This window comes from Podarcis raffonei, chromosome 3, assembly GCF_027172205.1.
Source record: "Podarcis raffonei isolate rPodRaf1 chromosome 3, rPodRaf1.pri, whole genome shotgun sequence".
NCBI classification, from domain to species: Eukaryota; Metazoa; Chordata; class Lepidosauria; order Squamata; family Lacertidae; genus Podarcis; species Podarcis raffonei.
Genome location: NC_070604.1, coordinates 75,171,792 through 75,185,566, shown reverse-complemented (window position 1 = coordinate 75,185,566; position 13,775 = coordinate 75,171,792). Strand labels below are relative to the sequence as shown.

General features: G+C 42.8%; 1 protein-coding gene across 1 annotated transcript; it reads right to left on the bottom strand.

The window, feature by feature from the left end:
* Positions 1-2,578: 2,578 nt before the first annotated feature.
* Positions 2,579-13,394, bottom strand: LOC128410763 (sulfotransferase 6B1-like). The gene is made up of 8 exons (XM_053382420.1): positions 13,035-13,394; positions 11,745-11,989; positions 10,742-10,878; positions 9,682-9,771; positions 7,219-7,345; positions 5,074-5,168; positions 3,453-3,609; positions 2,579-2,954 (listed from the first exon to the last, which is right to left on the bottom strand). The coding sequence occupies exons 2-8, from the start codon at positions 11,944-11,946 to the stop codon at positions 2,827-2,829; spliced, it is 936 nt and encodes a 311-aa protein (XP_053238395.1). The 5' UTR covers positions 11,947-11,989; positions 13,035-13,394; the 3' UTR covers positions 2,579-2,826.
* Between the last annotated feature and the right edge of the window lie 381 nt (positions 13,395-13,775).

The following is a 13,775-nucleotide window of genomic DNA, read 5'->3' as shown; positions in this document are numbered from 1 at the left end:
GCATGTGCGAATGCGCAGATGTGATTTTTGGCATCTATGCATGTGCAGATACGATTTCCGGTGCCACGGAAGCAAGTCCCCGCTCTGCGCTGCGCCAGTTTAGTGCAGCGCGTGGGGACTCACCAAGCAGGCAGCTCGGTTTGGCGGTGGCTCGTGGGCCATTTAAACGACCCCCGTGGGCTGCTTGTGGGCCATGGGCTGCAGGTTGCCGACCCCTGCTTTAAGGTCTTTGTGGCCTGTGATCATGTTACTTGAAAGATCACTTTCTTTCATGTATGGCTACTAGTCATGAATGGCTATACAGTGGTACCTTAGTTCCCAAACGGCTTAGTTGTCGAACAAATCGGCTCCCGTATGCCACAAACCCAGAAGTAAGTGTTTTGGTTTGCGAATGTTTTTCGGATGTTCTGGAAGCACCTGCAGCCAATTGGAAGCTGTGTCTTGTTTTCAAATGGTTTTGAGAGTCAAATGGACTCCCAGAATAGATTAAGTTCGAGAACCAAGGTACCACTGTATATTATATCCAGTAAGAAAGGTAGCATACTGTAACCCAGAATAGCAATTGCTGGGAAACAGTAATACCTGCCCATTTTCTCCCCTTACAGGGTAGTAGAAACATAGGTCAAAGTGTTGCTGTGAGCACAGGTAACTGGGACAATATGTCCCGAGAGCATTTTACAATAGGGTAAACAATGAGAGTGCAAAGAGTAGCACGGAATAAGGCAATTGATGACCTTCACCCCATAAGCAAGCTGGTTTCAGAGCTATCTGATTGCCTTCACTGGGTTTTTCTTAAACTATGGCATACTAGGAGTATATGAACAGCTGTAACCAGACCCTTACATAAAAGCATGCTTTAATTATGCTGGAAGCTGCCCAGTGAGGGTGAGGCCAGAGAACTATCTATTTGTCTGACTAGGTTTGCTTAAACTTTTACACACTAGGAGGGTATGAACTTCTGGGACCACACCCTTACATGAAAGCTTTGCTTTAAATGCTTTAACTTGGTGTTCCTGGAATTCAAACCTTACCCTTTGACGTTTGGAGCCCCAGGGCCTATGAAACATAAGAAAGCTCTTGTCTCTCTAGTCCGGCATGTGGTTTCCCACAATGGCCTCTGAAGCCCCCATGAAGCCCAGCAGCAGCCTTCTTCTGCTCTTGTTCGCCAGCAAATGGGATTCCAGTGTTGATCCTGGTAACCATTGTGACTAAGAGCCTTGTTCTCTATTAACTTGTCTGATGTCCTTTTAAAGCCAACTGAATTCTTGCCATCACCACATCTTGTGGTAGGACATTCCATCCTAGCTGTCAACTTGTCCCTTTTCTTGCGAGGAATCCTATTCGGAATAAGGGAATTTCCCTTTAAAAAAGGGAAACGTTGACAGCTATGCATTTCATAGTTGGACAATGTCCAATGTAAAGCGGTGGGAGCTGGATGGGATTAACCTGATTCAGCTCTGCCTGCCTGGATGCTCTCGGCAACACCAATCCAGGCCAGAGGGTCAGGAGAAGGCATTGTCATAGTTCATAGAACTGGTTCTCACACTAGGAGCTACACTAAAGGACTTGCATTTGGCATGGTGACGTGGAGACAGGCTGAAGATGCTTTTGGTATATCACCCACCCTCCTGCCCAGTGAGCTCCCTGATGGAGGCGGTCTCTGGTGCCGTGTTGGAAGAACCCAAGACTGTGCTAAGACTGACTCGGGGTCACCTCAGAAGTTCAAAGCCTCCTGTGGTCATTATGGGACTGTCTCAGAGCAGAGCATACCACTGACTATGATCTGAAAAGCACAATGTGATTGTTTAAGAGACACTGTAGGCTTAGAATAAAAAAAGGCATTCCCTGCTCAGTAATGTTGCCTGCACACAGAACTAATGGATTGGCTTGCATATGCAGTACTGTTTTACTGTTTTCAGATAGATCTACTGTCTTTTGCCATTCTTTTGCAATGTTCTGTTGTGTACTGCTTTTGATTTTTTTGAAATCTAAAACAATATATAAATATTTTTAATTAAATAAAATGAATAAGTGAAACAAAAGATCCTGGAGTAGTTCTTTGAATATTAGGGGTTGTGATCTCCAGGGTGACCCATGCAAAAGGTTCACAGGATCAGAGCAGGGCAGGCTTTACAGGCTATCCCCCTTGCAACTTCTGATGATGGGATTTTGACAAGTGTGTGTGAGAGAGAGGCAACTCACCTGTCAATCATGTGATACTGCAATGCCATCATGTGACTGGCAAGCAGATTGCCCCACCCACATCACAAAGCTAGCCCAGAAGGTGAGAACCAGATTCCTCAGCTGTGGTCTAAGGGGGGGAGGGGTGTTTGGCAAAATCTAGTTTTGTGGAGGTTGGCAAAAGGTGGGGGGAGTTTAGCAAGTGGGTAGGTGGGGTTGGTGAGCAACACAAGCAGAGCCACAACCCCTAGTATAAACATTTTTGGATAATACATCTATTTGACAGTTTAGTGTAATAATCTAAAATGCATAACCAGGCTAGTCTACCTGAGGAAAAATTAGTGAAACGGAAAAAGTGTGTTTCTACACTAACAAAAGACTAATCAAATAATATATATCATTTTACAAAGTTTATATCTTTGAAAGAACAATCTGGCATCGATCTGATTAGGATTAATTATAGGATGAGTACATGTATATATTGAAAGTTTTCACCAAAAAAGCTGGTATAATTTCTCTTGCCCTTTCATATAGATATAATGTTGATGAATTCATTCCAAAAACCTGGATTTCTTGCTGTCCTTGAAATTCAGAGGATCATTTATGAATCCTCTCCTAGTAGTTACATCTGTTCTTCAGTCTTCATTATTTACAATAGACATCGTATTTTATAATTGATCCCACCTTGGTCCCTGCTAATCTTTCTTTAAATATTCTGTCCATTTCCTGACTCTTTTCTTGACTGAAAAGTGTCTTCCAGTCACTTACACCACCTGAAAACAAGGAAATATAAAATTATAACAAGCAACCATGATTTTCCATTTGTGGTCCAGAAATCACATATTTGCAGTTGCAGGTAAGCGTTAGTAAGTCCAAAACATTACTGGAACTACTAAAGCATATTAACTACTTTTGTGAATAAGTAATTTTATTATTTTTACCCTGCCCTTCTGGCTGGTCCTCCCCAGCCACTCTGGGTGCCCCCCAGCACACATAAAAACATAATAAAATGTCAAACATTAAAATTGATGAGTAACACAATTCCTACCCTTCGTGGTGCTGCCATTTTGTTACTTTTTCAATTATCATTTTTTTAAGACATTTCACTCTCTTTTTCTGCATTCTAAATAAAATACAGATCCCCTGAAGAATTTTGGGGTGCTTCCCCTGAAATCTTGTTTTTTATGCAATGCATAAAAGCTATTTATTCGTAGCCTTGGGTGATTTTTCCAAAGCTGGAAGAAGAGTATAGGTTGCTTTATAGCATTTACCTTTACGGAAAAGAACATCACCAAATTCTCCATGGGTTGATTTGGAATTGCCTTTCATAGCTTTGAAAGTGCTCCTTTCTGCAACACCAAGACAGTCTTCGTCACTTAGGTTCAGTTCAAAGAATTCAGCTATTTTTTTGGCTCCTGCAGCTGTGTTCTGCAAAGGGAAAAAGGAAAAGCAATGTGTGTGATACTCTGACGGGATGTTTGATGAAGTAAGTTAATCAAACTTACTTATATAAATTCATACATCCAACAAATAAATCCAGCTTGCTTAGGGAAAGTCACAATGCAACACACTTTACTTCTATTTGCAGTAAAGGACCCCTGGACGGTTAAGTCCAGTCAAAGGAGACTATGGTGTTGCGGCGCTCATCTCGCCTTCAGGCTGAGGGAGCTGGCGTTTGTCCACAGACAGCTTTCTGGGTCATGTGGCCAGCTGGACTAAACTGCTTCTGGCACAAGAGAACACTGTGAAGAAAGCCAGAGCACATGGAAACACCGTTTACCTTCCTGATGCAGCGGTACCTATTTATCTACTTGCACTGGTGTGCTTTCGAATTGCTAGGTTGGCAGGAGCTGGGACAGAGCAATGAGAGCTCACCCTGTCGCGAGGATTTGAACCGCCGACCTTCCGATCAGCAAGCCCAAGAGGCTCAGTGGTTTAGACCACAGCGCCACTCGCATCCATTTGCAGTATACCTATGTTGATTACAGGGGCATGCAAAGCCATCTTCTTATGAAGTCAGACCCTTCATCCATCTAGCTTCCACCATTTGCTAGGAATCACAGGAAGGGAGAGTGTTTTTGTCCTTGGGTCCTGCTTGCAGCTTTCCCACAATCATGTTTGGCTACTGTGAGAACAGAATGCTGGACTAAATGGGCCACTGGCCTAATCCCATAGGGCTCATCTTACATTCTTAGCTCATTACTATCTATACTGTCTAAGCTCACCTAATGGTCTTTCTGGGGATAGAGCCTGGGGCTGTCTACAAGCAAAGCAGACACTTTATCACTAAACAATGGCCTTTCCCCATACATACAGTTCATGTATTTTCATGCTTTTGTATTACAGAAGTGCCTGCTGGGGTTCTGGTTCTTTATAGCCTGGTGTGGCGACTCAAATCCAAGTTCTCCAGTTATATATCAAAACACTGCCTGTAACATCTTCTGCATGTATGAACCTCAGTTCAGTTGAACTAGGTTCAGCTCAAAGGGGCCTCTTCCAACCTGAAATGGGGTTGTGCAAGAGATATTTGAGGACTCTGCTTATTTCACTCATGGAAGCAAACACTTGTGTGCTGCTTGGAACATAGTTGTCCTTCTGCTTTTGCATTGCTCTGAATTTTGTGATGCAGTTTTTGGCTTTAATAAGGCCGTCAAAAATGGGTGGAAATGTTAGGAAAAATTCGAACATATGGCAACCCATGTAGGAAGTGTAATTTTGGTGAATTTCCTTAAAAATAGCTCAAAAACTCAACAGCTTTGGCCAAAAGAAAAGGGAAAAAAGCTCAACAGCTTTGCTAGGGTTGCCATATTTCACTTTTTGAAATATGGAAACCCTCTTTTAGCTGAACAATTGCCTGAACTACAAGGTATATCTGAACATGATTAAACTTACCTCTTTCAGCTCTTCATATGTTATTGGCATGACATTTTCTTTATCAATGAATTTGTTCCACACGCAAAGATATTCAATATAGGAACCCCAGGGCACTGGCAAAAATCAGATCATACAGCAATGGTGAGAGCAAGATTTATACACAATAATCTTGTAGTAAGTCCCATTGAACCCAATGAGGCATACTAGGCATGCATAGGGTTGAACTTACACTCTTACTGTTAAGAATAAGTATAGAATTCGTATAACAATCTTTATAACAATCTTCATTTTCTGCAAACACCATGGCTAAGCACAGGAACAAATGTTAGACTTACTCTATGCCCCTCAAATTGGGAATGTGCCATGCAGGATTGTTCCACACACCATCACGAGGGAGAGAAGAGGATACACTGGGATGTCGCCTTCACAATGGCTGACTGTCATGGACAGTAGTGGTGGGGTTGCTGGTGCTTATCTGACCTCCCACCAGCTGAGTTGCTGCTGCTTACTGGAAGGGAGTGGGATGAGATGGTGCAAAAGCAAAAGATTGCCTTCATCAGTATGTTTGCACCAGACTGAGCTTACTGCAGCCTTGACCTTCTCCTCTCCCACCTGCAAGCAGCAGTGGTGACTCAGCCAGCAGAAGGTCAAGAGAATACCTGAGGACTACCATTGCCCAGTATGTCCCTATCCAGAAGTCCTGATTAACTGGGCAAAATGGAAGTTTGGCACTAGGAAGCAGGTGTGCGAAGCTGGGCACAACATTGGGGGGGCAGTCACACATGCATGACGTCACATGTGATCGTGGAGGGGGGGGAGTGGGAATGGCAAAAACATCCTCCAAGCCTCCTGCCCCATGGGAGGCAGGGGATGGTGGCCCCCTTGATACTGGGAGGGGTGAGCCCCAAGCCTCAAAATATTAAGGGGGCTGAAGCCCTTTGTGCCCCACATACCCCATATACAGTGGTACCTCGGGTTAAGTACTTAATTCGTTCCAAAGGTCCGTTCTTAACCTGAAACTGTTCTTAACCTGAAGCATCACTTTAACTGATGGGACCTCCCGCTGCCGCTGCACCATCGGAGCACGATTTCTGTTCTCATCCTGAAGCAAAGTTCTTAACCCGAGGTACTATTTCTGGGTTAGCGGAGTCTGTAACCTGAAGCGTATGTAACCCGAGGTTCCACTGTACACGGCACTCCTGCTAGAAAGCAATATTAATCAGGATCTCCTTCAGCTGCAAGGAGCATGCCTGCCCAATGTTCTGTGAACTGATCATGAAAATACAAATATGTATTTTTGATGTGGAGTGAAATGTGCCTCCCTTTGCGTCAACTCTCACCCCCAAACCCTGGGCCTTAATAGTATCAAAAGTCTGAGAAGCACTGGAATCAACATATGGTAATGTTGGTGCTCCATGGTTCTCATTTAACTGAATCTCAAAAAACAAATTTATGATGGTATAGTAAATCAGGATTTTGAGCATGGGAATTAGGACTGTCCAGCTGATGGACTTGTCAAGGAGGCATTCAATCTGAACTTCCTGTACAAGTCAATGCAATGACAATAAAGATTATTATGCAAATCAGATCTCTAGATATCTAAGCAGCAAGTCTGACACTTCCTAAGAAGTGTACATGTAACACCATAGTTTAGTGTTACATACAGGAGCTTTTGACTCATGTGTTTCCCCTTCCTACTACTCTTCAGTTCTCAAGGAGATTGGAAACATCTGCTTCCATTTTCAACTAAATGTCATTTGTTGTTATGTTCAATTTGGGAATTGTGATTGGTGTTAACTATTTTTTATCGGATGAAGGTAGGATCATTATCCACTGTCAGATGATGCTTGAATGAAATGAAATGTTTTTTTAAAAAATGGCTTTACAATATAATCCCTTCAAATTCAACATTGGATGACTTTAGAGAAGACATAAAATCAATAGGTTGTATCCAACAAAGTCATCCAATTTGTGCAAGGACTTCCTCTCCCTTTCCTCTTCCTACATACCCCACACTCCCCAAATCTGCTTGGGAGGGTTGGGGATCCCCCAGAACAGATTTGGAGGATGGCACACGAACAACTTTGTTAGATGCAAACCATTGTGCTGTTCATATTATATGCATTATTATAGTTGACATAGATAGGAAAAGGGAATGTCTACTTTGTCCTTCCATTAAAGCTCGGAAGTAATCTTCAAATTTATCATAAGGGGGATATGGAGCGAAGGTGTTCGAGAAATGGAAAAAAGATGCAGCGACATCCTTTGGATTCCGAATGAGCAGCAATATCTAGAAAACGAAAACATGAGAATGAGATGATGGAATTGCACTATCTACAATGCACCATATTTCTCATAAATCAATGTCAGGGACTGGACTGAGGAGGAGAGTGGTGGAGACCGCTCCCCAACCTGACCCTCCCAGGGAGGAGGAAGAGGAAGACAGTATAGCTTTAAAACAGTGATTTGTGGGAGGTCACTGCTCAGAGGCAGAAGAGAGGAAAAGTTGGGAAATAATTGGCCATGAGGAGCAGGCAGAACCAGAGCAGCAGCTGGCAGACACGTTGTCACTAGAAAGCATTACAGGCCCACCATCTCCTAGAACCTGGCGAGCTTTAAAAGTAGGAGAGCAAAGAGCTCAAAGACAGAGGGCACTTAGCAGCATCCACAGAGGAGGTGATGATGGTGACGAATGAGGAAGTGGGAGAGACGGGGAGGATGGAGATTCATTCGGGACAAGGCCATTATCCAAGAGGCTGAGTTCTATAGCTTCTCTCTGTAATGTTTGAAATAAAAAAGGGCGGTAAGAAACTTTTCCTTGTCTTTATACTTCCCTGGGCAACCAGCCGGGAGCCGCTGACAGTACCCTGACAATCAATTAACACACCACATGTTATCACTGCAATCTAATGCACTGGGAGTGAGCCCCATTGCAGTCATTGTGATGTCTGAATACAAATTGATAGAACTGGGCTGCATAGCACATAATTGACAAGAACGTAGGAAGGACACTGGCCCAGTATGGCCCAACTAGTCCCATATCCTGTTCTTACACAAACTGGACATGAGTGCAACATTCTTGTGGTCCTCAGCAACTAGTGCTCAGAGGCATAACACTCTCACAGCCATCATGACTAGTAGCCATGACTCGTCTCATCTTCCATGAATTTGTCTAACCTCTTTAGACCAGAAGCTTTCACCCCCTGCAAGGACTGGCTGTCATCCACATTCATTTTATCTGGTAAAAGCTACCTTCTTTCCTGCTGCTTTTAGCTACTGATTTACAAGTACAAACATGTCCTGTTGCTACTATAGGATTTCCTATGCGGTGCAAATTGGATCAAGTCACGCTACACAAAAGGCGGCCAGAAAACACACCTTCAGATCTCACACTCACTGTGGGACAATTGTTGCATTATACTTAAGCGGAACAAGGGACAGAGTAGAATGTCGGCACCAGGATTAAAGCAATAAACCAGCCCATTGCAGTTCTGGCAGGACTTATTTCACCAGCTTTGATGGGCCATTGTTGATGGCAACAGGCCTGGATCTATTTCCTGCACCAGCCTGGGAGCTGGCATAGCAAAATTAGAATTTGAACTTTCTCCCACACCACTCTTCTGCTCTGGCTGGTCCAAGTAACAGGATTGTAGATGCAGTTGTAGCTATGATGCTCTGTTATATCTGATTTTGTTTAATTTTTTTAAAGTGCTTGTTTGTATATTGGATTCTTACAACATATAATGACATCGTACACAAATATAGTAAAATATCCCTCCCTAACCCAGAAGATGGAGTCTAGGCATACATGCAAAAAAGAGAGTTAAGTTCCTATCCTAGACAACCATTTGTATAGAAAACAATAAACAAGTCAGGTTAACCAAAAGATTATATAATGTGAGGAGAGTCCTCTGTTTTCATCTGAGCTATATGCATAATAAAGCTATACCAATCAGTTACAAAAGAGTCTTTATACTTCGTCCTTGTGCCAATGTTATTTTATTAGTGAAATTTTCCACAAGTGCTATTCTACATGCTTTACTGTACCAGTTTGTCAGAAAAGCACCCTCTAAGTTCTTCCAGTCTTTCAAGCCTGGCTGCTGGTAAAAAAGAAAGCTTATTAGAGGTTTGAGCTGTAAGTTAACATCTACCTTGAAAAGCACTTGACTTGTTTGCTTATAGTTATGTGTTGGTTCAAGGCTGATCTACATACGAGTACCACTTAAAATATTTTTGTGATAACAGTACTTAAAAGGTAAGGGTAAAGGGACCCCTGACCATTAGGTCCAGTCGTGACCGACTCTGGGGTTGCGGCGCTCATCTCGCTTTATTAGCCAAGGGAGCCGGCGTACAGCTTCAGGGCCATGTGGCCAGCATGACTATGCCGCTTCTGGTGAACCAGAGCAGTGTACCGAAATGCTGTTTACCTTCCCACCGGAGCGGTACCTATTTATCTACTTGCACTTTGACGTGCTTTCGAACTGCTAGGTTGGCAGGAGGAGGGACCGAGCAACGGGAGCTCACTCTGACGCGAGGATTCGAACCATCAACCTTCTGATCGGCAAGTCCTAGGCTCTGTGGTTTAACCCACAGCGCCACCCGTGTCCTGAAGATAACAGTACTTACTTTGGCTTTATTCTTGAAGACGGATTTTGGAAACTTATCAGGGCGGAGATGAGTAAACATCACTCTCCTGGAGGGATAGCCGTTCATCCTCTTCCAGAGGCCAAATTAATAGGCATGAAATGGAAAACAGATGATTCATTTTTTTAAAAAGCCACCTTAAAAAAATATAATCAGTTCTATTATTTGCCAACAGCAAAACTGATTGGGCAATCCAAGCTTTGTGCATGACTCTTGAAAACACTTCCAAGTATTTCAACATAGAAATTAAAGCTGAGCTGAAAATTTGCAGAGAACCCCTTCCTTTGGGCAGCTTCTTTTAAAACTTGTTGTTGTTGTTGTTCCTGCTGCCACATCTAAAGTAGTAGCAGCAATGGAACTCTCCTCAGCGACCACTAAGCCACTAGATGGTGGCTGCCATTTTGACTCCCAGAATGTCCAAAACTGCGTGCTATTCTGGGGCATTTTTGGAGGGGGAGCCTCCCATTGGGGGCCACAATGCCATGCCCCTTCAAAAGGCATCTGGGTTTTTAAAAAAACACAAGTTTCTCGGGAGGGGTAAGTTTTCCCCACCCCCAAATTTGTCCTTAGCTGCACTGGTGTCAGTGCAATGAGTCAATGGCCTTTTCATGGAAGTGATCAGGGAAAACTTTGCCCAGGACTCGCCAGTGTGGTGTAGTGGTTAAGAGTCACGTAATCTGGGGAACTGGGTTCGCTTCCCCGCTCCTCCACATGCAGCTGCTGGGTGACCTTGGGCCAGTCACACTTCTTTGAAGTCTCTCAGCCCCACTCACCTCACAGAGTGTTTGTTGTGGGGGAGGAAGGGAAAGGAGAATGTTAGCCGCTTTGAGACTCCTTAAAGGGAGTGAAAGGCGGGATATCAAATCCAAACTCTTCTTCTTCTTCTTCTTCTTCTTCTTCCTTAGGAAGGTCCACATTAAACTTTAAGAACTATTCTACCAGGGTAGTGGCACTCATGGTGGCATTGGTGACAAATGTGACAATGGGAGGGGGGAGTTATGTCTGGGCAATCCTGGTTTCATTACAAACAAAGAGTACTAACCTGATACTTTTCAAGATCTCCAATTTCAATATACGGAATTTCCGCAAGTAGCAATTTTTCATTCAGTTTCTCCGGTTCATGTTTCTTTGCAGATGTGACTACTAAATCTGTAACTATTTGGCCAACCCAGTTGGTACCTAGGAAAACACAGAGCTGGGAATGAAATGCTTTTTTTTTCAGACTGCCAACAAATGCATAATAATCGGAGAACTGATTAATTCATGAGCAAGAAGAATAGTGAGTTTCAAGAAACTCTGATAGAAGACATTCTTTCCCAATTTTTTTTATCATAATTGTTTTCTCTCCTCAGAAAGCAAAATTACTTTGCCAGAAAACAAAGGAAAAAGGAGATCTTTAAAGACTGCAATAGAATATTCACTAACATACAATCATACTTAAGGTGTGTGTGTTATATAAACAGAAAGACTTATTCACATATACTTGTGTCACCTAGCTGTTTATTTACCTTCCTGTTTATTTCATTAGTCTACCAAGACAGAGCAGTCTCTAGGCAACCTTGACGGTAAAGTTTTAAAATAGGCCTTAAATCAAATTTAAGAACAAATCAAGACAGAAGACAACAGCAGAAAACTAACTAATCTGAGTGATGCTAACATTAAATCTTATCCCATCAACTGCCTGGGAGAAGAGGAAGACCTCCCTACATCTAATCAGGATCCCTTGGTGGTTATATCAGCTAAAGACAAGTGTCCTATCAAAACAACCTGTCTCTTTTGAACTCTCTCCCCACATTAACATGTCTACATTTGTAGCATATCCCTTTGTCATCAAAGTTCTGCAGCCAAAAATATTCAGAAGATTAGAACTGAGGTTTGTTGTTGTTCTTGAGAACCATAATTTTTTTTCTGTCTTTAGGTCTTTGCAAATTATGGTATTATACTGCCATTTATTCAAGAACTTTTTTTTTTTTTTTTGCATACTATCATTCCAGTCTCCACTATCACTTTGACTTTAACCAATGTTAACATGGCCACGCACTCACCGGATTTGCAGTATCCTGCTAGAAACACATCATCACTTCTTGCCTCAAAAGATTCAAGAGCTTTGAACTGCTCTGGGCTGCAAAGAGCTGTGGGGTACACAACTCCGTCATAAGTAAATAGCATTTCCTCTCGAGTCATCTTTTCACCATCTTCCATTGCTTTTTCCAGAATGTCAATGAACTTCTGTCTAACGTAAGGCATTTTTCAAAGGTCTCTTCTTCTTTCTCTTCTGGAAGTGGAGTGACTGTAAAGGAAGGCAGAGACTTTGGCTTACACACTTGAGTTACTATAAAGGTAAAGGGACCCCTGACCATTAGGTCCAGTCGTGACCGACTCTGGGGTTGCGGGGCTCATCTCACTTTACTGGATGAGGGAGCCGGCATACAGCTTCTGGGTCATGTGGCCAGCATGACTAAGCCACTTCTGGCGAACCAGAGCAGCACACGGAAACGCCGTTTACCTTCCCACAGGAGCGGTGCCTATTTATCTACTTGCACTTTGATGTGCTTTTGTACCACTAGGTTGGCAGGAGCAGAGACCGAGCAATGGGAGCTCACCCCATCACAGGGATTCAAACCACCGACCTTCTGATCGGCAAGTCCTAGGCTCTGTGGTTTAACCCACAGCGCCACCCACGTCCCTTGAGTTACTATAGGTGTTGCTTTTTTTAGGACAGCTTGCAAAAATGTTATGTACTGAGTTGAATAGGATCCAAACTGCAGCAGTCTGATTGGTCCTAGAACAATAGGATCCAAAAGGCAGCAGTCTGATTGGTCCTAGAGCAATAGGATTCAGAATGCAGCAGTCTGATTGGTCCTAGAACAATGCAGCAGTATGATTGGTTGGCAGGAACCACCCAATCATGCTCCAGATAGAAGTGAATCCACAACTTGATTGGCTTACAGTAGAATTCCGGAATTAGCCAATCATGTGCAGCCCATTGTGTAAATAATGTATATAAAGCAGATACTTTGAGGGGACTTTCATTCATTCATTCCTCCTCACCACTATGAGCTGAATAAAGAGCATGAAATCACTTTGCGACTCTGAGTATATTTCAAAAAAGTAATCAAAGCCATCATTTTTTTAAGAAAGCATATAAAACAAACAAAAATAAAAGCAGGACCAGTTAAATTTTAAGTTTTGTCTTTCGTGTTGAAAAAGAAGACCCTCAACCCTCAGCATTTTTAACAGAATATAGATTGAAATAATGTAATTGTTTTAGTCATTTAAAAGTTAGCAAAAGCATGGCCAAAGGTGCTTCTTTTTTGGGGGGGGGAGTCTCTTACCTGACCCCAGATTTTTCCCTTCTGTGATCTGAGGAGCTCCAGTTAGGTTGAGCTGTGGACCAAACTGAGCAAATATCTCCTTCCCGATCCCATGAAGCTTTTATACTCGTCTCAAGTCTCTCCCTCGTCCTGCCCTCCTTTTCATCCCACCCTCCTTTATTCATGTATTTCTGGGTTGTTATGCAATTGCTGCAGATTTTGCAATATGATCAAGTCTAAAGTACAGGTCCATCCAGGTTGTGGGAGGATGTCCAGTTTCCATCAAATATTACTCAAGGGGTCAACTGGCTGCAGTTATCAGGCTTACTTGTTGCCTTGCTTCTTCAAGATGTTGCAGCCTACAGGGAGCCCGAGAAAAAATGAGAAAGCAGCATGATCAGCCTCGAAAATGTGCCCAAACCAGTTATTCCCATTTGGCTCTGCTCTCCTTCACCTTTTATTTTTGCATTCCACAATGCTTGCCTCCTCCTTTTCTCTTTCTCTTTTAGGATTTTTTAACCCTTACTTTTTCCATTTTCTTTAACTTTTTTCACTGAGTGTGTTTCTCAGATAGCTACTGCTAGAGATCCGTTCCTTTCTTTTTCCACCACGTGACCACAAGCGCCTCTTCTATATTTGTGGAATTTTTTTGAGCTATGGTTACTAAATAAAATCAGAAAGCCACTCTGCACATGCTTTGGTACCTCGGATTTGCAAAATCACCCACTGACTTTCCTTGGACCCTATTCTTCATTTGCCATG